General features: G+C 38.2%; 2 protein-coding genes across 8 annotated transcripts; both read left to right on the top strand.

Annotated features, from left to right (window-relative positions):
• On the top strand, positions 1-7,323 carry pycr3 (pyrroline-5-carboxylate reductase 3). 2 transcript variants are annotated; one of them, XM_084090898.1, is made up of 7 exons: positions 1-136; positions 244-322; positions 1,520-1,584; positions 1,825-2,004; positions 3,549-3,761; positions 4,985-5,077; positions 6,762-7,323. In XM_084090898.1, the coding sequence occupies exons 1-7, from the start codon at positions 83-85 to the stop codon at positions 6,942-6,944; spliced, it is 867 nt and encodes a 288-aa protein (XP_083947024.1). In that variant the 5' UTR covers positions 1-82; the 3' UTR covers positions 6,945-7,323. The 2 variants fall into 2 exon arrangements, with proteins under 2 accessions (XP_083947024.1, XP_083947025.1); XM_084090899.1 differs by having other exon boundaries at positions 4-136; positions 239-322.
• A 678-nt stretch (positions 7,324-8,001) lies between these two features.
• Positions 8,002-26,180, top strand: eef1db (eukaryotic translation elongation factor 1 delta b (guanine nucleotide exchange protein)). 6 transcript variants are annotated; one of them, XM_084090879.1, is made up of 9 exons: positions 8,053-8,118; positions 10,682-10,734; positions 12,545-13,380; positions 14,302-14,416; positions 15,126-15,197; positions 17,377-17,461; positions 19,129-19,427; positions 24,717-24,911; positions 26,063-26,180. In XM_084090879.1, the coding sequence occupies exons 3-9, from the start codon at positions 12,548-12,550 to the stop codon at positions 26,099-26,101; spliced, it is 1,638 nt and encodes a 545-aa protein (XP_083947005.1). In that variant the 5' UTR covers positions 8,053-8,118; positions 10,682-10,734; positions 12,545-12,547; the 3' UTR covers positions 26,102-26,180. The 6 variants fall into 6 exon arrangements, with proteins under 6 accessions (XP_083947006.1, XP_083947008.1, XP_083947005.1 ...); XM_084090880.1 differs by lacking the exons at positions 10,682-10,734; positions 12,545-13,380 and adding an exon at positions 16,363-16,434 and having other exon boundaries at positions 8,002-8,118; XM_084090883.1 differs by lacking the exon at positions 12,545-13,380 and having other exon boundaries at positions 8,055-8,118.
• Positions 26,181-26,720: the final 540 nt, after the last annotated feature.

Here is a 26,720-nt window from a genome sequence, read left to right on the forward strand (position 1 = left end):
AATGTTCTCCATATGACACGAGTTTACCATATAAACACTGATCTGATTCACACGGAGCTGTTAAAGCTGCATTTGATGAACAATGAATCTTTCAGATAGTTCAGTCAAAAGCAGTGATTCACCTGCGACTCAGACTGTGAGTAGTTGTTTACCTCATGATTGCATGTTGTTTTGTGAACATATGGCAGCAGCATCACATAACACCTTAATGAATGTGGAGAAATGTGTGTGTTTTGAGTTCAGGATGTGTGTGAGCTGAAGATCGGGTTCATCGGAGCGGGAAACATGGCGTTCGGGATCGCGCAGGGCATCATCGCGTCAGGTGCAGTCCGAGATCCTGTCCAGTGCACTAATAAATATTAAATATTTTAACTTAGGGAAAAGCAAAACATAGATTTTATAAACGCCTTTTATTTGGTCAGCACAACTTTGATAAAGATGTAAAGGACCAATAATGTTTTGATAAACTTATTTATTCTTCTAGCGAAATTGTTCTTACACAAATGTAAATTCCAGGGTGCTATTAAAGCCCTACTTTTTCATATTTTGTAAGGAAATTAAATCTTACCAGGACACTCTCCTTATATCCAGCAACTCTAAAGCCCTTAAAACGGTCTCACTGTCATTTGTATGATATTTTACTGATTTAATAACCTGTAATTGTACTCTAAATTGTATTTACCCCTGGCATAGATTTATGCATGTTCTTAGCAATAATAATAAAAAAACAGCAACAGACTGTGATTACGTGTTTTAACGGTCATCAGCTTCGTAAATCCTGCAGTTTATTTTATTTTTTATTTTATTTTTTATTAAATGTATTTACATTTATAACACTATACTTTGTATCATATTACCTTTGCATCAAATTCCAAAAAATAAAAAAAAATAATAGTTAATGCTGCTGTGAGGGTGACGGTAAAATCGACGTCTTTCTTACTTCTGTTCTGAATGCCGTTATCAATCTTTCTATTTTTTCCTTATTTTTTAAAGTTGTGAAAATACTATTTCGGAGTTTATCACTTGCTATTTGAGCAAATGGAAGCACAAAATAATAATTTAATGTAGTCTCTCATTCACTTCTATCGAAGTTTACCCAACTACGACTCGAAGATGTGAAAAGGGTCAATAAGGGTTTGTGGCGTGAACACAATACAAATGTTATTGTATAACATTAAATTAAAGGTGTGTTCACGCCATGTCGATTTCAACTTGTAAAAAGTGTTCAGTCCTTGTAGAGCTCGTAATTACAATTTGTAAGCTGGGAATTTTTGGAGAGCTTCTAATTGTACCAGCGGTCACGTGTTGTTTTCATCTCGAAATTACACTAATTATGACATGGCATGAACAGCATAGCAAAATAAATTAACAGAACAATAAACAAATAATTTAGATACTTTCATCTATTTTAGTTCATGTAAAAACAACAACAAAGCAAATTCAAGCAATGAGATTTTAAAGTTTTATTGGGGCATTTCTGTGATTTTGTTGTCATGTTCTCCTGTTTTCTGTGCTGTAGGGAAGGTTCCACCCACTAATATAATTATTAGCGCTCCGTCCATTAACAACCTTCCTCGCTTTCAGGTAAGACATGTGACATCATTAACATTTTAATAATGCATGCTTCAGTTCCTTAAAAAAAAAAGTCAAGAAATGTTATGGTCATATTTCAACTTTGAACTAAGATAATTATTTTATCATATTCTTCACGAGATTCACCTGCTTTGCTAAGTATGTGTAAAAGTTTGTCTTTTTTCCCTCAGCATGAGATCTAGCTGGTCATTTCTGCAGTAGTGTGACAGGTTTGTGTCAATGTTCTCACAGGAGAGAGGCGTTTCCGTCACTCACTCGAATGACGAGGTTGTCGAACGCTCTCGGTTGGTCTTTCTGGCCGTCAAACCTCACCTCGTTCCGAAGGTTCTAAACGGAATCTCCCGGAATGTCACTCAGGAACACATCATCGTTTCCATGGCAGCCGGAATCACTCTAGAAACACTTGAGGAGGTGAGGATTTACCATAGACTGTAAAAAAATATGGACGTAGTGTCTGTGACGTCACCCGTAGTGTTTCTGAAGAGCATTTTAACCTGGGAGCCAATGTTTCAGAAAACACTGAAGCTTCCCCGGGCGCCGCCATTGATTAGCGGACCCCCACCTGCTGTTAGCATTCCATTGACTCCCATTCATTTTGGCGTCACTTTGACAGCGAATAACTTCACATCTGAGGCGTTTAAAGACTCCATTTGTCCATTATTTATTTCTAAAGAAACACAAAAATGTATAAAAGGCTCCTTTACCTTGTATCTTACGTTATGGCCCCGTAGAAGCCGTTTTTGTAAAAATAGGCTAACGATTGCGTCATAACCACGCGACTCTCTGTCGCACAGTAGAGAGATTACCGTATGGACAGGAGGAGAAGCTCTCGGGCAATCGGGGGGACGTGGAGGCAAAGTGACAAAATAATAAATCAGAATACTTAGCAAGAGTTTCTCCTGCTCCACCTCATGGACAGCTCCTACTCACACTCTCCGTCTCTGCAAGTTTCGGAAGGGAATGATTCAGATTTCTCTCGGCACAGCTACTAGAAGACAGACGGGTTGCTCACGTCACATCAAGCTCAGTTTGAGTCTGCGCAGTCGCTCAGCCATCAGGAAGTGAGTGCTTCTAATTGACTTCACTTTTCTCCGTTGAATCCAATGGGGTCGCTGTGTCCATTTCTTTTACTGTCTATGATTTTAACAGCCCAAAGTGGGCGGAGCCGGCCGTCGCCATCTTGGCAGCGTCACTCCCAGATAAATGTAAATGTGCAGCAAGGCTGATTAGTTGAGGTGACGTGACGCTAACAGACAGCAGACAAACGGCTAGTAGTGACATCAGAGGCAATCCACCTGTCACTCAAGTGGCCACGCCCTTAATTATGCAGAACTTTAAGGCTTAATATAATTTAAACGGATGAGTTATAAGAAAATTCACCCCCTCACAGTCGTTATGAAGGGCAAAATTAGCTATATAGACCAAAACACTTTTTGCACCAGACTGTAAACGTTTTATTCTGCTGTAAAGTTGGGCATTTTAACATGGGGCTCTATGGGATTGAGTCTCTTCTGCAGCCGGCCTCTAGTGGCCAGTCGATGAACTGCAGTTTAACTCACTTCAGTGTTGATTCACGATCGGGACCGGAAGGTTGCTGCTTGAGATTTACACAGTTTATCATCACCCAAATCTAAATCTTAATGACCAAAATGATGGCAGAACTATTCCTTTTCTAACCTCTGAGAACTGAGATCTTTTTCGGCAACACTTGATACATTAATACTAACACTTTCTCTTCTATTCTATATCCATTTATAAAAAAATAAAAATAAAAGTACATATAATGCGTAAGACTAAACTGGGAAGGGTCATAGCACTTGCATATTGTTGTCCTATTGTTAGTTTAACTGCTTCTATTGCTCTCATTTGTAAGTCACTTTGGATAAAAGCGTCTGCTAAATGAATAAATGTAATGTAAATGTAACATCAGATATCATTGCTGTCTTTGTCTCTAGATGTTGCCCGCTGGTACACGTGTGATTCGTGTAATGCCCAATCTTCCCTGCGTGCTCCTGGAAGGTGCGCTTCTCCTCGCCTCAGGCTCGTGCGCTGGCGAAGAGGAGGAGACGCTCCTGAAGACGCTCCTCAGCCCGTGTGGATTGGTGGAGGCGGGGCCTGAGGCCTGGATCGACGCCCACACGGGCTTGAGTGGCAGCGGCGTTGCGTTTGTGAGTGGCAGCAGCTTCTGACCTGTGAATGAATCAGGTTTTTCTATAAATTACACACACATTACTTGAAGTATGCAGGGGTTTTCAAACTGGGGTCTGGGGAAACATTTAGAGTAATATTGTAAAAAAAAAAAAAAAAAAAAAAATTTTATATATATATATATATATATATATATATATATATATATATATATATATATTAATTAATTTACATAAAATCTAACAGTACTTTAGTAAGTAGGAACAAAATAAAAATTAAGTGTTACATATTTTCCAAATAATATTTACACATATAACATTCATTTTGCACAGTATAAATTGGGTTTGCAAGGGAATTTAGAGTGAAACTGTAAAATAAATAATTAATAAATGAACATAAACTAAATAAATCAACTGTTAAAATAAATGAATAAATAATCTAACTGTACAGTACTATTCTGGGTAGAAAAAAAGAATAATAATGAAACATAATAGAAATGAAATATTTTCCAAATAATATTCTACGTATATTTATAATATCAATTTGTCACAATATAAATTGGGTTTGCTGGAGTAAACATTTGCTAAATAGATTTAAATAAAATAATAAATAAATAATCTAACGGTACAGTACTATTAGGTAAAAAAAAAAAAATTTAATAATGTAACAATTGAAATTAATATTTTACACATCTTTATAATTTTTTTTTTTTTTTTTTACAGAATTAATTGGGTAATTTATACATGGTCCAATTCTAGCCTAGTTCTATTAAAACACTAATAAATAAATAAAACTAAGATTAAACTGAATAAATAAATGATTGAAATAAATTAAATTAAAGAAAGAAATGTAAATAATAGTGCAGTACTATAGTGAGCAGAAAGAAAATGTAGCATAATAGAAATGAAATATTTTTCAAATTATATTTTACACATATTCATAATATATTTTTCACTCTATAAATTGGGTCTTTATGCATGAAAATATAGCTGTGTTATAAATGTTCTCATTCTGCATGAGGATGATCATATTTGAGGGTCTTTGGCATCTAAAAGATTATAAAAACCCCTGATTTGGAGTCCGTCTCATTAACGTCTAGTCCAGCTCGCAGATTATTCTGATATAAACCAGACAGTCTGAATATCCTGAGATGAGCTCCTGATCTTCCTGAACAGACATCCGTGTGTTTCCGTGATTTTGCAGTGTTTCTGAAGGTGTGTCGTGGCTTTGCTCCGTCTCACAGGTGTATGTGTTTGCGGAGGCGCTGGCCGAGGGTGCCGTCAAAATGGGGATGCCGAGCGCTTTGGCTCGACGAATCGCAGCACAGACAATACTGGTGGGAAATACTTCATGATGAGATATATTATATAACGTGCTATTTTTTGCAATCACATTTATACCACATGTCAACCCAGATTTGTGTGATTGTTGCTACTGACATTTTACATGCATTTAGCAGAAGCTTTTATCCAAAGCGAGCAATTCGTGACAGATCCAACAATATACATAATATACAATGCCAGGTTTAGATTAAAGGCAAGCTACACTGGATTTCTTTGTCTTTTTAGTGATTAAAGATAAATAGAATTTTAAAAATGTGCTAGAATGGCATGAAATGAAGCTGTTACTATAAGGAACTAGCCTTTATTCCTTTATTAGAAAAGTCGCCTTTATTTTAATAGCGCTTTATATAATACAGATTTTCAAAGCAGCTTCACAGTAATAATAAGCAGGAAAGTAGTAGAATCAATGATGCAAACTACATCAAATATGATGTAAAAACACAATAACGTCATAATGGTAGCTGCACTGCAAAAAGTGATGATCTTACTATTTTTGTCTCGTTTTCCAGTACAAATATCTAAATATTCTTAAATCGGGATACATTTACTTGAGATGCAAAATGACTTAAGATATTAATCTTGTTTCCTGAAGAACATGTATTAAAAATGTATGAGTTTTAAGCTTAAACTCACTTAATTTTGATATCCTTCTTCAGAAAACATGACATTAATATCTTGGGCCCTATCTTGCACCCAGCGCAACTGACTTTGTACAGCGACGCATGTGTCATTCCTATTTTGCACCCGACGCACAGCGGACTTTTCCCTCCACAGACGCACGTCGGTAAATTAGGGAATGAACTTGCGCTCCCGGGGGCGGTTCAGCGGAAAGAGGAGGTGTGTTCCGGCGCAAACGTTCCCTGGTGCTATTTTGCAGTTCCAGAAAACAATTCCGCCACTGACCAGGAGAAACCTCGTCTAAAGTCAGCGGCGCGTTATTCAGATGCTGTTTTAAGGGCGCATGCTTGGCCATAATGTAGCGTGTGCACAACACACACACACTTTGCTTCTCTCATCTACACAGACGCAGCAGTTTTCATTTTAGAAAACCATACATTATTACAAGGAAAAATATTCCACACGAGGGAAATCATTGTTGTGTCCATGAAGATGTGAAAAAATAGGCATAAATCTAGCTTACACATTTACCCAAATTATCATACGCCTGTTTAACCGAAGCTAATTTGGGTGTGTTTCTCCATCCCCAATGTCACTTCTCTGTGTTTTACGGCCCTGACGGGAACGTCGGTCTCCTCGGCTGTGAACCGCTCCTGGTGTGCGTCTGGCAAATCCGCCGTTATAATAGCAAACCGCCATGGAACAAGCACGCCTGCTCTTAAAGGGAATGTGAGATGACGCTCTGATTGGTTTATTTCACGTTACGCCCAAACCACACCTATGAGTAATGAAGCTTCTTCAGACCAACACATTTTAGATTTGCGAGACCTGCACACAGTTACTTGCATTTCGCGTTTGATACTTGCGTTTCAGATCGTTCAAATAGGGCCCCTTATGTCATTGTGCATCTCATTCTCATGTAAATGTATCTTGTTTTCAAATGCCACTCTAATGCTATTTTAAAGGTTCCTATAAAGTACAGTAGCATAAAGGAAGGCATAAACTACACATGCAGAATTCCAGAACGCACTGAACTCTGAAGTGTGTGTCGTGTTGCAGGGCGCGGGAGTGTTACTGCGTGACACCGGGAAGCTCCCGGCGGAGCTGAAGGCCGAGGTGTGTACGCCCGGAGGAACCACGATCCACGGGATCCACGCGCTGGAGAAAGCAGGATTCAGAGCCGCTGCGATGGGAGCCGTAGAGGCGGCCACGGAAAGAGCCAGAGAACTCGGGAAGAAGTAGATGCATAAACATCAGATTATAGGAGGGACAGTTCACTTAAAACCATTTATGTCTTACTTTATGCACCGAGATCGTTATGACATCTGGTGCTAATCGATGCCGAGCTACAGTACAGGACTTACGAACGCAATCATCCAAGTATGAGAATTCCTTGTGTTTTCCATGTAAAGTGGAAGAGTCTTAAGGGAACAATTTACTAATTGATATGTTTAATATGGTTTGTGTTATAATTTGAAGGTACTTGACAAACCACTGGGATTCAGAAACCAAAGCAACTCGAAATGGGGACTTTTTTACGCAAGAATGTATCAGATGTGTCCTTCATAACAGCAGTTCATGTTCTGCACAAAGGTTATATATATATATATATATATATATATATATATATATATATATATATATATATCAGTAGTCAACATTTGAAGTGGATCAAAACCTTTCATCAAAGGACAACTTTGAACTTTTTTTGATCCACTTCAAATGTTGACGATTCAAAGAATGTGTAAAATCATATGAAAGATTTTTGTGAATAAATGAAACTGTTAAAGAATTACATTGTTTTGTGTGTTCTGCCATTTTTAAAGCCTTATTTATTTACACCATGCAATTTTAACAATAAAACATCAGATCTAGTTAACGTTTTGGATATAAGGATATTATTATTATTAAATTGTACAGAATTAATCGAGACTTATTTTTGTTTATATAAAAGAATATTATCGTAAAGAATACTATTATAGTTTAAATTTGAATTAAAACAGTAATGTCCCAGTTCTTTCACTCTTGTTTCCACAAAAGGAGCAGAGACAGCATTTCCTCAGAAATGGGCCTTTCCCATCATTTGATGGCGTCATGTACGCAGTCGCGCTGGGAAACAGCGAGGAATGTACCATGTGGTAAATGTCATGACGAAATATATTTTTAAAAGCCTTCTACCGCACTATTGTGTGTTATGTCTATATGTATACATATATAAAACACTTAACTATTGATTACAAATACACTTAAGCTTCATTAGTGTAATGTTTATCAGTTTTGTGGGTGTTTTGTGGTAATGATCTCCCCCGCTCGTGAGCACGAATGGTTCGCTCGGGTCTCGCTCGCTCCTTCTGTTCCGTGAGCGCGCGGCGAGCAGCAGCGATTCATTCATACAACACTAACTAAAGCGTTTAAAGTGAGTATATGTTTGAAAAATGATGGTGTTTATGTTCTTTTATTGCGTTTCTTTGTTTAAATGATTGAATAATGCTGTGCTGTAAATGTACGGGGTTTTCAAAAGCCGGGTAGACGTCATTCAGCTGTTTATTTATTCATGTAAAAATAATCAATATGATCGTTAACGTTACCTGATAGAAAGCTCGTGTTGATGTTTCAGTCACTGTCATAATGAAAATCCGTTTAATCCTCTATAAATATCTAGTGTTTTGGTTTTCATGGGCCTGACACCTCCATGTGCAGGAAGTCCAGACAGATTATCTTGAATAATGACGCATCTCATGTTTAAGCTGATGATCTCTTGGTAAACCAGAGATTTCTACAGATTTATTGATTTTATGATCTCTTGATATCACCTTTTTCTTTTTGAACCAACGGAATAAGTGATTAGGCTTTAATGAGAAAATCCACATTAGTCCATTTCCCCCAAAATCAGGTTCAGATCTTGACAGTCATCATAAAATAAACTGTCCTCTAATGTAAAATTTAACATTGAATCCTTAAAACATACTAGTATCTATTTTCCTGATACTAGTACTTATTTTTTTAGATTCTCCCTCCCAACTATTCTTTCACAATCTGAGCCTGATGAATCTTGATATTATCATCCTTAAATATGACCATGATGTGTCTTCCCACATGGTTGTTTAAGAAATGAAAGGTATACACTCCATCATTTAGGGTTAGAAGAACTGTTGCCAAACATATATCATGCTAAAAATATAATAATCACTGCAATAATGATCAAATCATAGACTCTTAAAGGGACAGTTCACCCAAAAATGAAAGTTCTGTCAGTAATTTCTCTCCCTCATGTTGTTCAACCCCGTAAGACTTTCGTTCATCTTCAACACAAATTAAGATATTTTTGATGAAATCTGAGAGCTGTCTCACTCCTCCATAGGCTTCTCTGTTATTGAAACTTGCCGGCCCAGAAAGTTAGTAAAGACAATGTTTAAAATAGTCCAAGTGACTACAGTGGCTCAACCTTAAGTTTATCAAGCGACGAGAATACTTTTTGTGCACAAAAATAACGACTTTATTCAACTCTTCATTTTCTCCTGTGTGTCTCTGAGTGAGTTCAGTAGTGTAACAGCGCAGCGCTTCTGGGTTGTACGTCAGAACAGAGGCTCACTATTGGCCGACGCTGGTCATGTGTGTGATGCGTGTGAGGCTGGCCAATAGTGAGCCTCCGTTCTGACGTACAACCCAGAAGCGCTGCACTCACTGAAAAAAATTTGGAGTAGGATTTACTTGAAAAAAGCTAGGCAACTTTTTTCACTCAGAAAATGCTAGTAAATTTACAAAGATTTGCCAAGTAAAAACCTAAACATATTCATCAGTAGCTTTAATTAGAAATCTTTAAGTTAAATTTACTTGGAATATGGAATTAAGTAAACTTTACTTAACCTAGTTAAGTGAAAGTAACACAGAAAATAAGTAATTTTAACTTGGCTAGTAAAAGGTTGATTAATATCGATTTAGTTGAAATTTCCTTTGCATTACATTTCACTCAAACAATAATACTGAATTATACCAGTCATTTATAGTATGTGCTTTACTTAGATTATCTAAGTAATTTATACTACAGCATGTCAGATGTTAAGCATCATGTGAATGCAAAGACCTCAATACTTAATACACAATGACGGTAACATTTGATGGATCGTTTTTGTGTTTGAATGTGTCATTTTGAGCAGAAAATTTACTCGAAATGTCACAAAATGGCAAGTTACTAATCCTGACAACAAAAGCAATGATAAAACAGTGTAAATACAGCTGGAAACCAGTGAAAAATTAACCTCATTAATTATTCAAGGTCCAGTGCATGATGGGAACCCCAGTATCAGAAAAGCGGAGTAATTTTTACTCAATTTTATTGAGTTGATATTTACGCTTTAATTTCTACTTGCTTGAATTAAGTACTGATATGGAATTTACTTCGTTTTTTTAATTCTTGCCTGAACTAACTTTTTCATGTAAATTACATTGTTTTTTTTCAGTAGTATTTACTTCACCAAAAAAATCATTTTTTACAGTGCTGTTACACTACGTCAACTCACTTAGAGAAACAGAAGAAAATGAAGAGTTGAATAAAGTCGTTATTTTTGTTTGTTTTTTTGCGCACAAAAAGTATTCTCGTCGCTTGATAAACTTAAGGTCGAGCCACTGTAGTCACTCGGACTATTTTAAACATTGTCTTTACTAACATTTTTGGCCAGGCAGTGTATGTCAGTCCAGTCATTCGATACTAACAAAGAAAATAGTACAAGAAAAATACTCTCATTCACACTGTACCATGATAATACCATATTTTTAGACATATACTATGGTAATCATTCAGTACCATTGTACATAATATATCAAAGTGCCTCTCTGATTCCATCACAGTACCATGTTTTCCACGCAGAGCTTCTTTGTAAGGGCATGTAGGATTGAAGTCCTCTTGTGAGATTCAGTGTGCATATACTTTTCTTATTTGCACATTATGGTTTATTGCTTGCCTCTGTCTGGATGAGAAGAACGAGTTCAGCTTCATACTGTTTTGTTTGGTCACTTTTCCCGTTTGCTGAAGGTGAGTTTGGACAGACTGTCTCCCGTCGGCATGCTGGATGTGGGATTTGGCTCATATTATTTGTCCCATGATGGATTTGAGTGGGTGTTTTGTCCATTTTAAATTCGATTGTCCTTTCTTTCAGTTCCTTCTTTTTTATTCATATTCTGCTTGACTTCATTGTTAAGCTCAGTGTTTAAATCTAATGCAACCATAATTGTTTCTGTGTAATGTGTGTGTGGCTTGTTCTGTCTTTAAAACTTAAGTGTGTAATTTTTGCTGCACCAAATGAAATAGTAAAAAAACACAAATTCACAAACACAAATTCAGTTTTTGTTGTCTGTTAGTAATAGTGACCACTGGATCAGTGTTACTACTTCTGTTGCATGACCCTAAACAAACATAGTTTATGTTTGCTAATTTGCTCTCAAACTGAGGCCTTGTTTACGCCTGTTATTAAGATGCGTTTTGGTCGATCGGATCACAAGTGAACGATGTTAAATACAGGCGTAAATGGGGTCTACAACGGATTGCTTTCGTAGTGTAAACGCTCATGTGGTCGAATGCATTGAAACAGCCTTTCAAAGAGACCGACAACTCTCCGTCTACTGACCTAATGAGTAAACGTTACGGGAAGAGCTCTAGCCAGACGGGATTAAAACTTTGTTGGCTGAAGACCCGAGTTTGGTTTGAAGATGAAAAACGTACCAAACACAATGTTCTCTCTCCATTCCTGATTTTTAACAGACACTCTCAGCGTTCGGCTGGTCTTGAGGCTGTCAGAGCAGAAACTAAAGCTGATGCTCTCCGTATGTTTTTTACAGTCATAGACTGTAAAAAAAGATGGATGACGCCCCTTTGCTCTCGTCCATTGGTGAGAACTGAGGCCGCCAGTGTCCCGATATGACGCTGACATCTTGGGGCTTGAGTCTGCGCAGTGGCGATCTCGGGGCCAGACCTGCGCAGTCGTGAGCAGAAGTAAAGCCGCGAAATCAAGGCCCCGCCCTCACTCTCGGTGTGAAATAATTAATTATAGAAATTTAGATATTAAATTTAAAGCTCCAATCTCCTCAGTCCTCCGAAGATCCCGAAAAAAGTCTGTTGGTGCTTCAGTGACTACTTTGCTCAGAGAACCTGTCAATCACAGCTGTCAATCATGACGTCACACCACCGTTTTTATAGCATCAAATAACTAACTAAAAACAAACTTATTTTAAAAACAAACCCTTGAATTTACATCAGCGTGATAAAAACTACAGTAAATGACAGAAACCACCTTCGGAAAAAAGATATTTGAAGTGTAATTAAATTGTTTAGTTGGTCTCACGTCCCGTTGAATAACACAGGGAGGCGGGGCTTATGACCTATACTAGGACCAGCCACCGGGGGTCGATCGAGGCGCTTTGGCTTCACTTTTCAAGGCTTGTGCGGCACGCTTGTTTCCAGTGTGTTCATATGTAAATTGCACAAGCTTATTTTGTCCATTAGATCGAAAGATCTGGAAAAGCCCATATATTTACCCGCCCATAGACGCTCCCCTTCAGGACAGAAGTGGCAGAAGAAATCAGGACGGAAGTGGTTGAAAGTGGAGAAATGACATGGATTAAAACACCGGGAATGTGTCTCCCTCGTCCACTTGTGATCCGATCGACCAAAATGCATCTTAACACCAGGTGTAAACAAGGCCTTAAAACAGATTTGCACAATTTACACACTTCATGTTTAACGTTAACCTATTGCTGTGTAATTAATTCTTCAGTTCCCTGTCACTCTCCTTTTCCTCTCTTTCATTTATTTATCAATCCTCCACCTCTATATTCCCGGACACAAGAAAATGCGCAACAGAAGCCGCCGAAATTCTTCTTTGAATAAGTCGGGATCTTCCGAACGCCAGCCGAACGGTGCCGTGGGATGGTTGTCCAGCGCGGCTCTCGAGGGCTTGAGATCGGAGAGTTCGTCGGTCTGGTTCGACCGCGGCGCATACGAGAGAGCGGAGAGCCTTTACTACGTACGACTCTTGCAGGAGCAAAATGGCACGACTTCTCCTGCGAGCTTTTCCGATTCGTCACGAAAGCCGGAAACCTGTCACCATCGAGGCCAAGAGGCTTGTCATCACGTCGTTCAAGACGTGTGGGTCAACAAACCCAACTTTGACCAATCCGAGAGCAAGTTTGTGGGGCGGTTTCCCAATCAACCAAGATCTCTCCAACTGCAACCCAACAGCCAAACGCCCACTGACGAGGGCTACCAATCACAAACCCCGACTCCGCCCACACCTGCTTCAAAGCCAATCAACGGCCTTCCTTGCCTGACTCCACCCCCAATGGGGGTGTGGCTTCAGAAGCCGCTTTTCGATAGAGCCGAGGCGTCTTTCTACCAGAACCTGTACAGCCGCAACTCGCCACTGAAAACCAGTAGCGATGAATCGAGCTCAAAGCGGCGAAATAACGACGTCGCTACACAAAAAAAGCCTGTGGTTTGCAATCGCCGGGATTCTGATGATGTAAGAACCAATCAAGGAGCAGCGATGTGTAATTTCTTGCATCCCGACAGCGAGAGGGTGTGGCTTGATCGTGGTCGCTACGTGGAGGCGGAGACTCGTTTCTATGAAGGAGCCGCGGCGAAATCCCTCAAAACATCTGCAAACCATTCTAGCCGGAAGCAGAAGTATGACTCCATACTCCAGAAAGATTGCACACACTTTCCCCGCACATTTGAGTTAGTTCACTCCCTCATGCCGCTCCAAACCTGCATTACTTTTGTTTCTTGAACGTCCTACAAATCATCTTCTTTCGTGTGGAGAAAAGTAAGTCATACGGGTTTGGAACGACATGCGGGTCAGTGAACCATGACAGAATTTACAGTTTCTGTTGAACGATCCCTTTTAAGCGATGTTTTACTCTCAGGTAACATCAATCTCACCCCTTTTATTTACATGCATTATGTTTACAACCTTTTCTACTTCTTTTGTCCATCATCTTCATTGCATATTTTTCCTCATTGTTTTTTACACACTCACATTCATTCTTGTTGCGTTTGGTCCGTTGTGTTGGCTTGAAAGATTCATTTGTCTGAGTTCAGTTTTGTCTTCATTTAGTTTTCTTTCATTTGTTCTGTTGATGTCTTTTTTGCATGGTTGCATTGCATTAACATGTAATATTATTAGTATTATGTCCATATGCTAATTTTGGGGGCTTGTTTTTATTTTCCATTTTCATTTTATTCTTTTAGTAAGTTTCATTTGTATTAAGTTTTATTTCAGTTTTAGTTATTTCAGGATAAAGGAAAATATTGCATTTGGATTTATTTAATAAATCGCTTTATAATTTAATAATTTCTTATATTCATTATTCTTGTTAATTTTTGGGGTGGATGAACTTGTTACATTGATTGTAAAAAATAATATCATCTGATTGAAATATTTAAATAAAAACTAGTCCCACAGTTGATCTCAAACATACTTTCACTTTCATCAAGGCCAAATATATAGAAAATCAAATGTTCATCTCATGTCCACATTGCTCCATCAATGTTCATGTCATGTGGTATTTAGTGAGGTTGTCACAGGTCTTGTGTGTGTTTGTGCAGGATGACTGCAGCGGACTGTTTGGCGCAGGAGAGGATCTGGTTCGATAAGCCGCGTTACGATGAAGCAGAACGGCGGTTTTACGAGCAGATGAACGGACCTACACAACACAAACAGGTTATAAAATCCAGAGACGTCTCATGCGTGACCCTGGATCACAAAACCAGTCACATGTCGCACGGGTATATCTGTGGCAATAGCCAACAATACATTGCATGGGACAAAATTATAGATTTTTCTTTTATGCCAAAAATCATTAGGATATTAAGTGAAGATCATGTTCCATGAAGATATTTTGTAAATTTCCTACCGTAAATATATATTAAAAAAAAAATTGTGAGTGGATGCTGCACAATCATGAACATAAATGGACATTTTCTCAATGTTTCGATTTTTTTGCACCCTCAGATTCCAGATTTTAAAATAGTTGTATCTCAGCCAAACGTCCTATCCTAATAAACCATACATCAATGGAAAGCTTATTTATTCAGCTTTCATATGATCTATAAATCTCAAATTCTAAAAACATTACCCTTATGACTGGTTTTGTGGTCCAGGGTCACAATTAACATGATCAACTTGCACAGGACTTGTGCTTATACTACTATTCCACATGATATTTTTGAAAAATAGTAGGCAATGAGTCCATTCCAAATGTACGTTTAATTAATTTTATGCATTTGGCAGATGCTTTTATCTAAAGATTCGTTCATTCCCACATTCCCAGGGAACTGAACCCATGACCTTACCGTTGCTAGCACTGAGCTTCACTGTTTAACACTTGCTCTATACCAGCACACACTGAGGTTTCTCTCTCTCGTCTCAGGACACCGGAGCTAACAGTATTCTCCAGGACATCGCTCGAGCGCGAGAAAACATCCAGAAATCTCTCGCTGGGGTGAGTTGAATGAAAAATTCCTGGGATTACTCTTAGAGAGGTACAAACGAGCTCTGTTCTAGGGCTGCACAATTTTTATCAGGAAATTTTTTCCTACTGATAATAATTGTGATTGCTATTAGTAAGAAAGTTTGTGAACCCTTTACAAAAAATGTGAATAATTTTCTGCAAGGCGTTCACAAACTTTAAAGTATATAACTTTCCATATATATATATATATATATATAACACACACACACACACACACACCATTGAGCTTTTATTTTGGAATAAAACTGTGAGGGACACCATGAAAAAAGGTTCATGAAACCCTAAAACACATTTTTTGAGATTTTAACGTGTATAGGTTGTACATCAATGAAAATATCACTCATTATGTTTTTTATTATTAAGGGAAAAGTGGTTATTATTATTTTTCTGAACCATTTTGTTCTTCCGGTTTAAAAAGCACAGTTGAACCAACTTCATGAAAAGTGAGTTTTATACGTTGATTCTGAGTGGCTGGAGGGTACGCGTCTACGTCATCATTTTCTGAGCTTTTCTCTGCATTATTCATGAGAACGAACTCTTTCAATCCAATCAGTCACAGTCATCCTTTGGTCATGAGCATGTCTCTGATATGCTGTCTATGTAGGCGGCTCACTAGGTTTGAGAACGAAGCCCCAGATCTTCTCTCTTAAAGTCCCCCTGTAGTCAATAATTTCATCCCTTAAAACTCATCACCAACATGACATATTTAAATGTTTGTACCCTGAAAAAAATCATTATGCCTTAAAATATCTTAAATGTAACTCGACACCCTTGCCTCATTTAGTATGCGCGGTTCTATGAATATGCAAATGAGCCCCGCCTCCACTCACTCACTCAGCTCAGAGATCCACTGGTTGACGATCACACGTTGATCTGATTGGTTACAAGGTCGTTTGTGACGTCAGAAACACCAGCGATTTCAAAGCGTGTTTTTGAGACTGTCTTTGGTTCACTGCAGTTTTAAGGAGGAAATACTCAGCAATGAAGTCGACTTATGAATTTACACATGGTTTGTCTTAAAGCAGATTAAAAACACCACATAGACACATAAACAACATTAAAAGCTGGATCTTCGCCACAAAATTTTAATTTTGAATCATCTGTTGACTTCCCTTATAAATGATTTCTCCTGTAGCTGAAGACAACCTTGCAGCCGAGTAGAGGCTCCGCCCCTAAAATATCAAACCCCTCCCACCGCTCCTCTCCTGTAAGTGTGTGTGTGTGTGTGAAAGCCGTCGGCCAGAAACACACACCAAAGTAGCTCACGTCAAAGTCAAAGCGTGTGCATGCTCGCATGCATGTTGTTTAGGCAGTTTCAGAAGACTGTTATGCATGTGTCCTGTGTGGATTTATTGTTATGTTTCGTGTGTATTTTGCTGTGGAAGAGCAAACACTTGTACATTTGCATCTTTGTTGTGAGGTTTGTATTAGTGTTTAGTATCGTTGAGATGGTTTTAGTTAACTTTAATAACCCTGGTTTGTATGTTGTTCCAGGCTGTTCTGTATGTATGTATTTGCTCTGAAATTAACTATTAGACAGTGTATTTGTTATTGATTTATTCCTTCTTTTTCAGTGAGAACTATCATTTTAACCAAACAGAATTTTAAAATGTTTCATGCAAGAAATATGATTCAATTAAAATAATCATTAAATGAGCACAAGAAAAAATAATTATTTTAAATTATACACAAATACAGAGTTCAGAGTCTGAGTAATTAATTAATGTGCAAATAATTAATGTGTACAATTAAAATAAATAATTTTAAAACAAAAACAATCAAAATAAAAATATTATTATTTTTTTATTTAATTGCATGTCATGTTGACCATTAACCGACATCAGAGAACCGTGAACATACAAACGTGTTGTTAAATTATTGTAAATATTAACAAAATCAAAGGGGTTTGGAAACATGTTATAAACAAATTGAATTTGCTAACTGTAAAATAAGTTCTGACAAAATGTAGCACAATTTCATGTTGTTTTGTGTGAAACATGTTGACTGTAGTTGTGTGTTCTGTTAGTAGTGTTTGTGTAATTGTAACTAGACCTCACTGCACAGTGGTGTATCAGAGCAGGGGCTGATGGGAACTGTGATGTGACGTGTGTGTGTGTGTGTGTGTGTGTGTGTGTGTGTGTGTGTTTAGAGCGGCGGAGGCAGCGCTGCTGATTACGGGGAGCTCGCCGCACGCATGAAGAACCTGGAACTAGAGAACCAGAGTCTACACACAGGTTTGTGTGTTCACATGTTGTTAAAGAGATTCTCATAGCTTTGCATTTGCATTTCGGAAGGATTAATTACATTTTTTTTTTTTGGATAAATGTACATTTTGTAAAAACATTCAGCACCCTCAAATTAACTATTCAGTAAATTTCGATTTCAGTATAAAACAATCAAAAAAAATATTTGTAAACATAAATTTGTTTCATTTTTAGTAATTTTACAATATCCTTTTGTCATTTTCGTTCTTTTTTGTAAATATTGCTATTTAGGTTTAATTTTATTTCAGTTTGCATGCAGTTATTTTAGTATTATTTATATACTATATATATATATTTATTATAGTTTTTATTAATATTTGCATTAGCTTTTATTTTTATGTTTTAATTTTTTAGTAATTTTACTATGTGCTTTTGTCATTTTTATTAGTTTTTGTTGTTTTTGGTAAATATTACTATTTAGGTTAAATTTAATTTCAGTTTGCATGCAGTTACTTTAGTATTATTTATATACTATTATAGTTTATATACACTTTTTGGCATTAGCTTTTATTTTTATGTTTTTATATTTTATTTTTTTGTAATTTAATACTGTGCTTTTTTCATTTTCTTAGTTTTTGTTCTTTAAAAAAAAAATACTTTTTAGGTTTCATTTTATTTCAATTTGCATCTAGTGTTATTTTACTATTATTTATAAAATATTATAGTGTTTATTAATTTTTTGCATTAGCTTTTATTTTTATATTTTAATTTTAGCTTAATTTTGTTCTAATTTTACTATGCTTTTGTCATTTTTATTAGTTTTAGTTTTTAAAATATTACTATTTATGTTTAATTTGTTCTTATTTCAGGTTTTATTAATTTCCAGTTAATAATTTTAGCCCTTCAACTTATTTCAGTTATTATTATTTTTTAAATCTAATAATACTTTATTTTATTTCAGCTTTTTAATAGTTTTAGTCAACAATAACAGCCCTGTTTGAATGCATTATATCTAGCCTTCTTTGCTGTAGCAAACATCATATAAAATAAAACTGTATTTTCTCTGGCGTCCTGAGGTGGACAAATAACATCAGCATTCATCATGCAAACTGAACAACGGTGATGTCATAATAAGTAGCATTTTACATTCAATTTTAACAGTAATCTTTTGCAAGCACTTGTACTTCCTTTAAAGGTGCAGTGTGTTTATTTTAGCGGCATCTAGTGGTGAGGTTAAGAATTGCACCCAACAGAAGTTACGGTGGCCGACAGGAAGTGATGTCGTCGTCTTAGACAGCAGAGAGTAGCCAGTTATGCAATGAGGTTTTTTACAAAGATAAAGAAATTAGGTTTACTTAATTATTCAGTAAAACGATGTTATTGCGAATATTATTGTAACTTGTTCATCATTGTGTCAGTGTTTTATTCGCTGACTTTAGCTCGCGTGAAGAACAACAGTGATGAATGTCCGTTCAGGGCTCCTGTAGAAACATGTCTTATAAGCAGACCCGCGGTGTGTGTAAATGCTCATTCTAAGCTAATAAAAACATAACGGTTCATTATGTAAGGTATTGATACACCACTGAAAACATAGTTATGTATATGATATTGCATTCCTGTCAACAGATCCTCCTAAATGTTACACACTGCACCTTTAAGAAACGCAGGTCTGATTGTTGTCGTTCTGTGTGTGTCAGTGGTGGAGGATCTGCGTTCTGCTCTCGGTAAGATGGAGAGTCGAGTGTCTGCGCTGGAGAAGCGCTCATCGGTGCCGACCGTTAACGGGACCGGTCCCCAGAAAGCCCCGTCTGCTCCGGTGAAAGAGGAGGAGGAGGAGGAGGAAGAGGAGGATGACCTTGACCTGTTCGGCAGCGATGAAGAGGTGGACGAGGAGGCCGAGAGGCTGAAAGAGCAGCGGCTGCAGGAATATGCCGCGAAAAAGGCCAAAAAGCCCGTCCTCATCGCGAAATCATCCATCCTGTTAGACGTCAAACCTGTAAGTGATTCACCTGCAGTTTACACAAGTACATGAAGTCCTGCGCTTAGAGTCTTGTAGCTGAAGCGGCAGATGTTTTAGTGACCAGGACGGCGATAGGATCCAAATAACACATTGCAGGAATGTTATCGTTCCCATCCTTAAGCCCGGGACACACCCACCCGACGCCGACGAACTAGCGCTGATGAAAGCCGACTGTGTTGTCGCCTCGCGTCGGGGAAAAGCTGCACTTGAACACACACCGAGAGAACTACAGCCGACTGTCAGCTAGCGTGTGTTCTGCGCCTGCGTGTGAATGAGACAACTGTCTATTTCTGCAGATATATTCGTCTATATTCGTCATTCAAAAAGGGAAACCGATGCTGCAGAAACACAAACCGTAAACAAAGCAGTGCATGAATATCAATCCTGCTAAACACTTTCTTTACTCCACTCGTGTTAATATTGTAATATTCGCTGAGGAACTCTCAGGTAAGATGGCGTAACATTAGAACGGCCTTCTATCTGTACCGGTTTGACGACTTTACTCACTGTTTTGTTATTATCAGAGCCCGTCTACGGCGAGCCTGCCCACTCCCTGTTGAGTCCTATTGTACCGAATTGTGGTTGTAGTTCCACCAGAGCTCCACTGGGGGCGATCGCCCATGAGTGCAGAATGAATGGGAGTCTATGGGGCTAGACGGCTAAATTTGTCTCTTTCACCCGATTGCCGTTGAGAAATCTCAGATCTGATTGTAGGTTTTGCAAGTTCAACATGGGTTATAGGTCGATAGTTGAATGAACGAGTACTTATGTCCTTTTGAATTCTTACAGGTTGAGTTGTTGTTGCCCATAACACGCTAGCATTCTGCTAATGAACGCTGATTGGTCAGTGAAGGACTGATTACGACCAGAGATACCGCTTGATGGCATCGTGGCGTCCGAAGCGGGACCAGAAACAAACAAAACAAAAGCTCTTCTAGCACGTGTGTTTGCCTGTGTCAGCTGTGTTGTGTGTTTGCCTGTGTCAGCTGTGTTGTGTGTTTGCCTGTGTCAGCTGTGTTGTGTGTTTGCCTGTGTCAGCTGTGTTGTCGATGCCTCAAGAGAAAAGAAAGTGCAGAGCGCGAAAGCACCAAAGTGACTGAAGGATTGCCGTAAAGCAGAATCTCTGGTCGTACGATGTATATGACGTCATTGACGTTTTAAAAGACTTTTTAAAGCAAATAAGTGACTCTAGAAAATCTAACACTCAACAATGTGTCATTTCTTTGCATCTCCTTTCGAATACAACATTCAAATTACTAGACAAAAAATTATATCCTGAGAAAAGTGGATTTTGAGGGGTATAGCGCCATAGACCTCCATTCATTCTGCACTCCAAATTTCTGTCCTGTGAGCGCCCTCATGTGGAACCAGAGTGGAACTGCACTTGTCCTGTGCGCGCCCTCATGTGGAGCCAGAGTGGAACTGCACTCGTCCTGTGAGCGCCCTCATGTGGAGCCAGAGTGGAACTGCACTCGTCCTGTGAGCGCCCTCATGTGGAGCCAGAGTGGAACTGCACTCGTCCTGTGAGCGCCCTCATGTGGAGCCAGAGTGGAACTGCACTCGTCCTGTGAGCGCCCTCATGTGGAGCCAGAGTGGAACTGCACTCGTCCTGTGAGCGCCCTCATGTGGAGCCAGAGTGGAACTGCACTCGTCCTGTGAGCGCCCTCATGTGGAGACAGAGTGGAACTGCACTCGTCCTGTGAGCGCCCTCATGTGGAGACAGAGTGGAACTGCAACCAGTTCAGAAGCCGGAAGTTTACTGAAAGTGGAACTTCTCCCCTTATTAGACATTCTCTGGTATTATTCTCGTGCACTGACTCGTTCACTAAGCTGAACAGCCAATCAGAGTTCTCTCTCTCACCGACGGCCCGACGCCGATTCAACATGTCGAATCGGCCGGAAAAAAGCCAACGATGACCAATTTCAGCCGACGGTGAGAAACACACAGAGAAACTGAGTCGGCCGACGCACAGAAACTGCCCGAGGCCGACCGTCAGCTTGGTGTGTCCCAGGCTTTATAATGGATCCCTTGTTTTGTTTGTTTTTGGATGTATTAAGATGTAAATTCTGAATACTATATTGTATACTACTAAAGTTCATTGGATAAAAAAAAAATATATATATATATATATACAGTACAGGTCAAAAGTTTGGAAACATTATGTTTTTTTATATTTTTGACAGAAGTCTCTAATGCTTATCAAGGCTGCGTTTATTTGATCAAAAATACAGAAAAAAACAGTAATATTGTGAAATATTATTACAACTTAAAATAATAGTTTTCTATTTGAATATACTTTAAAAAATAATTTATTCCTGTGATCAAAGCTGAATTTTCAGCATCATTACTCCAGTCTTCAGTGTCACATGTGACATCCAGTCTGTCACATGATCCTTCAGAAATCATTGTAATATTCTGATTTATTATGAGTGTTGGAAACAGTTCTGCTGCCTAATATATTTGATGAATAAAAGGTTAAAAAGAACTGCATTTATTCAAAATAAAAAAATATTTTCTAATAATATAAATCTTCTTTACTATCACTTTTTATCAATTTAACACATCCTTGCTGAATAAAAGTATTGATTTATTTCAAAAAAAGGAAGAAAAAAATTACTGACCACAAATTACTGACCAGTAGTGTATATTGTTGTTACAAAAGATTTCTATTTTTAAAAAATATGCTGCTTTTTTTTTTTTTTTTTACACTTTTTATTCATCAGTATCCTAAAAAAGTATCACAGGTTATGAAAAAATATTAAGCAGCAGAACTGTTTCCAACTTTGATAATGAATCATCATATTAGAATGATTTCTAAAGGATCATGTGACAGACTGGAGTAATGATCCTGAAAATTCAGCTTTGCATCACAGAAATAAATGATAATTTAAAGTATAATAAATTGAAAACCAGTTATTTTAAATTGCACAATATCACTTTTTTTTCTGTATTTTTGATCAAATAAATGCAGGCTTTATGAGCAGAAGAAACTTCTTTCAAAAACATTAAAGATAGTAATGTTTCCAAACGTTTGACCTGTACTGTATATGTGTGTGTATATATATATATATATATATATATATATATATATATATATATATATATATATATACATATAATATACAGGGTTTGAAATTAACACGCCAAATGCAGGTAATAATCAACTCTGGCGGGAAATGCTGTTACAGTGAGGAAAATAAGTATTTGAACACCCTGCTATTTTGCAAGTTCTCCCACTTGGAAATCATGGAGGGGTCTGAAATTGTCATCGTAGGTGCATGTCCACTGTGAGAGACATAATCTAAAAAAAAAAAATCCAGAAATCACAATATATGATTTTTTAACTATTTATTTGTATGATACAGCTGCAAATAAGTATTTGAACACCTGTCTATCAGCTAGAATTCTGACCCTCAAAGACCTGTTAGTCTGCCTTTAAAATGTCCACCTCCACTCCATTTATTATCCTAAATTAGATGCACCTGTTTGAGGTCGTTAGCTGCATAAAGACACCTGTCCACCCCATACAATCAGTAAGAATCCAACTACTAACATGGCCAAGACCAAAGAGCTGTCCAAAGACACTAGAGACAAAATTGTACACCTCCACAAGGCTGGAAAGGGCTACGGGGAAATTGCCAAGCAGCTTGGTGAAAAAAGGTCCACTGTTGGAGCAATCGTTAGATAATGGAAGAAGCTAAACATGACTGTCAATCTCCCTCGGACTGGGGCTCCATGCAAGATCTCACCTCGTGGGGTCTCAATGATCCTAAGAAAGGTGAGAAATCAGCCCAGAACTACACGGGAGGAGCTGGTCAATGACCTGAAAAGAGCTGGGACCACCGTTTCCAAGGTTACTGTTGGTAATACACTAAGACGTCATGGTTTGAAATCATGCATGGCACGGAAGGTTCCCCTGCTTAAACCAGCACATGTCAAGGCCCGTCTTAAGTTTGCCAATGACCATTTGGATGATCCAGAGGAGTCATGGGAGAAAGTCATGTGGTCAGATGAGACCAAAATAGAACTTTTTGGTCATAATTCCACTAAACGTGTTTGGAGGAAGAAGAATGATGAGTACCATCCCAAGAACACCATCCCTACTGTGAAGCATGGGGGTGGTAGCATCATGCTTTGGGGGTGTTTTTCTGCACATGGGACAGGGCGACTGCACTGTATTAAGGAGAGGATGACCGGGGCCATGTATTGCGAGATTTTGGGGAACAACCTCCTTCCCTCAGTTAGAGCATTGAAGATGGGTCGAGGCTGGGTCTTCCAACATGACAATGACCCGAAGCACACAGCCAGGATAACCAAGGAGTGGCTCTGTAAGAAGCATATCAAGGTTCTGGCGTGGCCTAGCCAGTCTCCAGACCTAAACCCAATAGAGAATCTTTGGAGGGAGCTCAAACTCCGTGTTTCTCAGCGACAGCCCAGAAACCTGACTGATCTAGAGAAGATCTGTGTGGAGGAGTGGGCCAAAATCCCTCCTGCAGTGTGTGCAAACCTGGTGAAAAACTACAGGAAACGTTTGACCTCTGTAATTGCAAACAAAGGCTACTGTACCAAATATTAACATTGATTTTCTCAGGTGTTCAAATACTTATTTGCAGCTGTATCATACAAATAAATAGTTAAAAAATCATACATTGTGATTTCTGGATTTTTTTTTTTAGATTATGTCTCTCACAGTGGACATGCACCTACGATGACAATTTCAGACCCCTCCATGATTTCTAAGTGGGAGAACTTGCAAAATAGCTCAAATACTTATTTTCCTCACTGTTAAATCATGAGCCAGTTTGGCGAGTTACTTCTGTTTACTCGCTTTGCTGGGGAAGTTCATGTCGTCAAATCTGCACAGATTCAGCGCAAATACTCGTGAGTCATCATGATATATTAAATACAGCGTATTGCACAGAATCTGCTCATATCTGGCTTACTTGAACACACACTTCACTACACAACAAATAACAGCGCTTGTTCATTTGCATTGAAGCAACAGCGAAGATTAAAACGCATTTGGTGAACAGAAAACACTTTGTTATTTTCCAACATCCTAAATTTTGATATTCTTTGTCCTGTATTAATCTGTCCATCTAAAACACATGTTTGGCGAAAAGGATGAAATAATAATAATCACACACATGACAATCTATGCATTTGTCCAATCGACTGCATGACCATAAACTTACACTTTCTAGCCAGACTTCTCAAGCCAGCATCAATGTCTCACCCTCATGTTGTCGTCCTCTTGTCCACAGTGGGACGATGAGACGGACATGAAGAAGCTGGAGGAGTGTGTGCGGTCGGTGCAAGTGGACGGGCTGCTGTGGGGAGCGTCCAAACTGGTTCCAGTGGGATACGGCATCAAGAAACTGCAGATAAACTGTGTGGTGGAGGACGACAAGGTGGGAACAGACTTCCTAGAGGAGGAGATCACCAAGTTTGAGGACTACGTGAGTAACGTTCCCATCATAGACTGTGTAAAGCAATGGGCGTAGTGTCCGTGACGTCACCCGTGTGTTTCTGAAGAGCGTTTCTGAAGCCCAAAGTGGGCGGAGCCGGCCGTCGCCATCTTGTCTGCGCGTCTCTCACGGTGTGGTGAAGTGAAGAGCTTAGGACCCCAGAAGAGATTGCCTGATCTAAAGCTGCTCTCGCGATTCTTAATGTAATCAATCAAACTTTAATCTTTTATTTTTATCCTGATTATTTATAGTTTTAAGTGAAAGAAATTGCATTTTTAGGAATGTTTTGCGACATTAGGCATAATGTAAGTATTTTTTTAGCTACTTAAGTAGCATGTCATGTCATAATTAATTCTTCAACAGAATTATGCTTGTATCATAATTATTATCAAAGTTTTTTATCGAAAAATATCGTAGATGGTGAAAAAATCGTTATCTCCATGATACTATCTAAACTAACTAAAAAACACCAAGACTGAGAAATTTTTAATTTTGCAATCTGTAGCTTTGGTTATTTACTAGTGCATGAAACGTATAAGTTAAAAGACATTAATGGTCGTTATAACGTAGTTCAAACGACTTATATATTAAAGTGATATCTGATTTGTAACCAGGCACTAAAGCGATTACCCATTAAACGTGCTTTGAACCAATCGGATTGCTTGGGTCCTAAGCTGGGACTCATCTCTTCACCACACCGGATAAACAAAAAGTGACATAGAAGTAGTGACATATGCTAGTAGTGACATCCACCTGTCACTCAAGTGGCCACGCCCTTAATTATGCAGAACTTTAAGGCTTAATATCATTTAAACGGATGAGTTATAAGAAAATTCACCCCCTCACAGTCGCCATGAAGGGCAACATTAGCTTTATAGATCAAACCACTTTTTGCACCAGACTGTAAACATGTTTTATTCTGCTGTAAAGTTGGGCATTTTAACATGGGGCTCTATGGGATTGAGTCTCTTCTGCAGCCGGCCTCTAGTGGCCAGTCGATGAACTGCAGTTTAACTCACTTCAGTGTCGGATTGAAGAGAGAGACCTGAAGGTTGATGATTGTTTCTCATGCAGACTGAAGCTGTTAGCGCACACATCCAGTGTCATGTAAAGCTTGATGTGTTTGTTTTTGTGTGTTACAGGTTCAGAGTGTGGATGTTGCGGCGTTCAACAAGATCTAACACACACACACACACACGTAAACACTCACATGCTACTGCTGCTGGACGAATATCGGTTAATAAATGAGTTTGAAATGTATTTGTCTTGGTCTCTGTCTTTCATTTTCCCCACATCTCGTTTAACATGTTTATTATGCAGTTGAGCGTTAGAATCTACATTTGTGCCGATTAAGAGCACTTTCATGTGTTTGTGATCCTGAGTTCATGTGTGGAGATAGACAGATAGAAGGACTGATAGATAGATAGATAGATAGATAGATAGATAGATAGATAGATAGATAGATAGATAGAAGGACTGATAGATAGATAGATAGATAGATAGATAGATAGATAGATAGATAGATAGATAGATAGAAGGAATGATAGATAGATAGAAGGACTGATAGATAGATAGATAGATAGATAGATAGATAGATAGATAGATAGATAGATAGAAGGAATGATAGATAGATAGATAGATAGATAGATAGAAGGAATGATAGATAGATAGAAGGACAGATAGATAGATAGATAGATAGAAGGACTGATAGATAGATAGATAGATAGATAGATAGAAGGAATGATAGATAGATAGATAGATAGATAGATAGATAGATAGAAGGAATGATAGATAGATAGA

Source organism: Abramis brama, assembly GCF_963993115.1.
Source record: "Abramis brama genome assembly, chromosome: 18".
NCBI lineage: Eukaryota > Metazoa > Chordata > Actinopteri > Cypriniformes > Leuciscidae > Abramis > Abramis brama.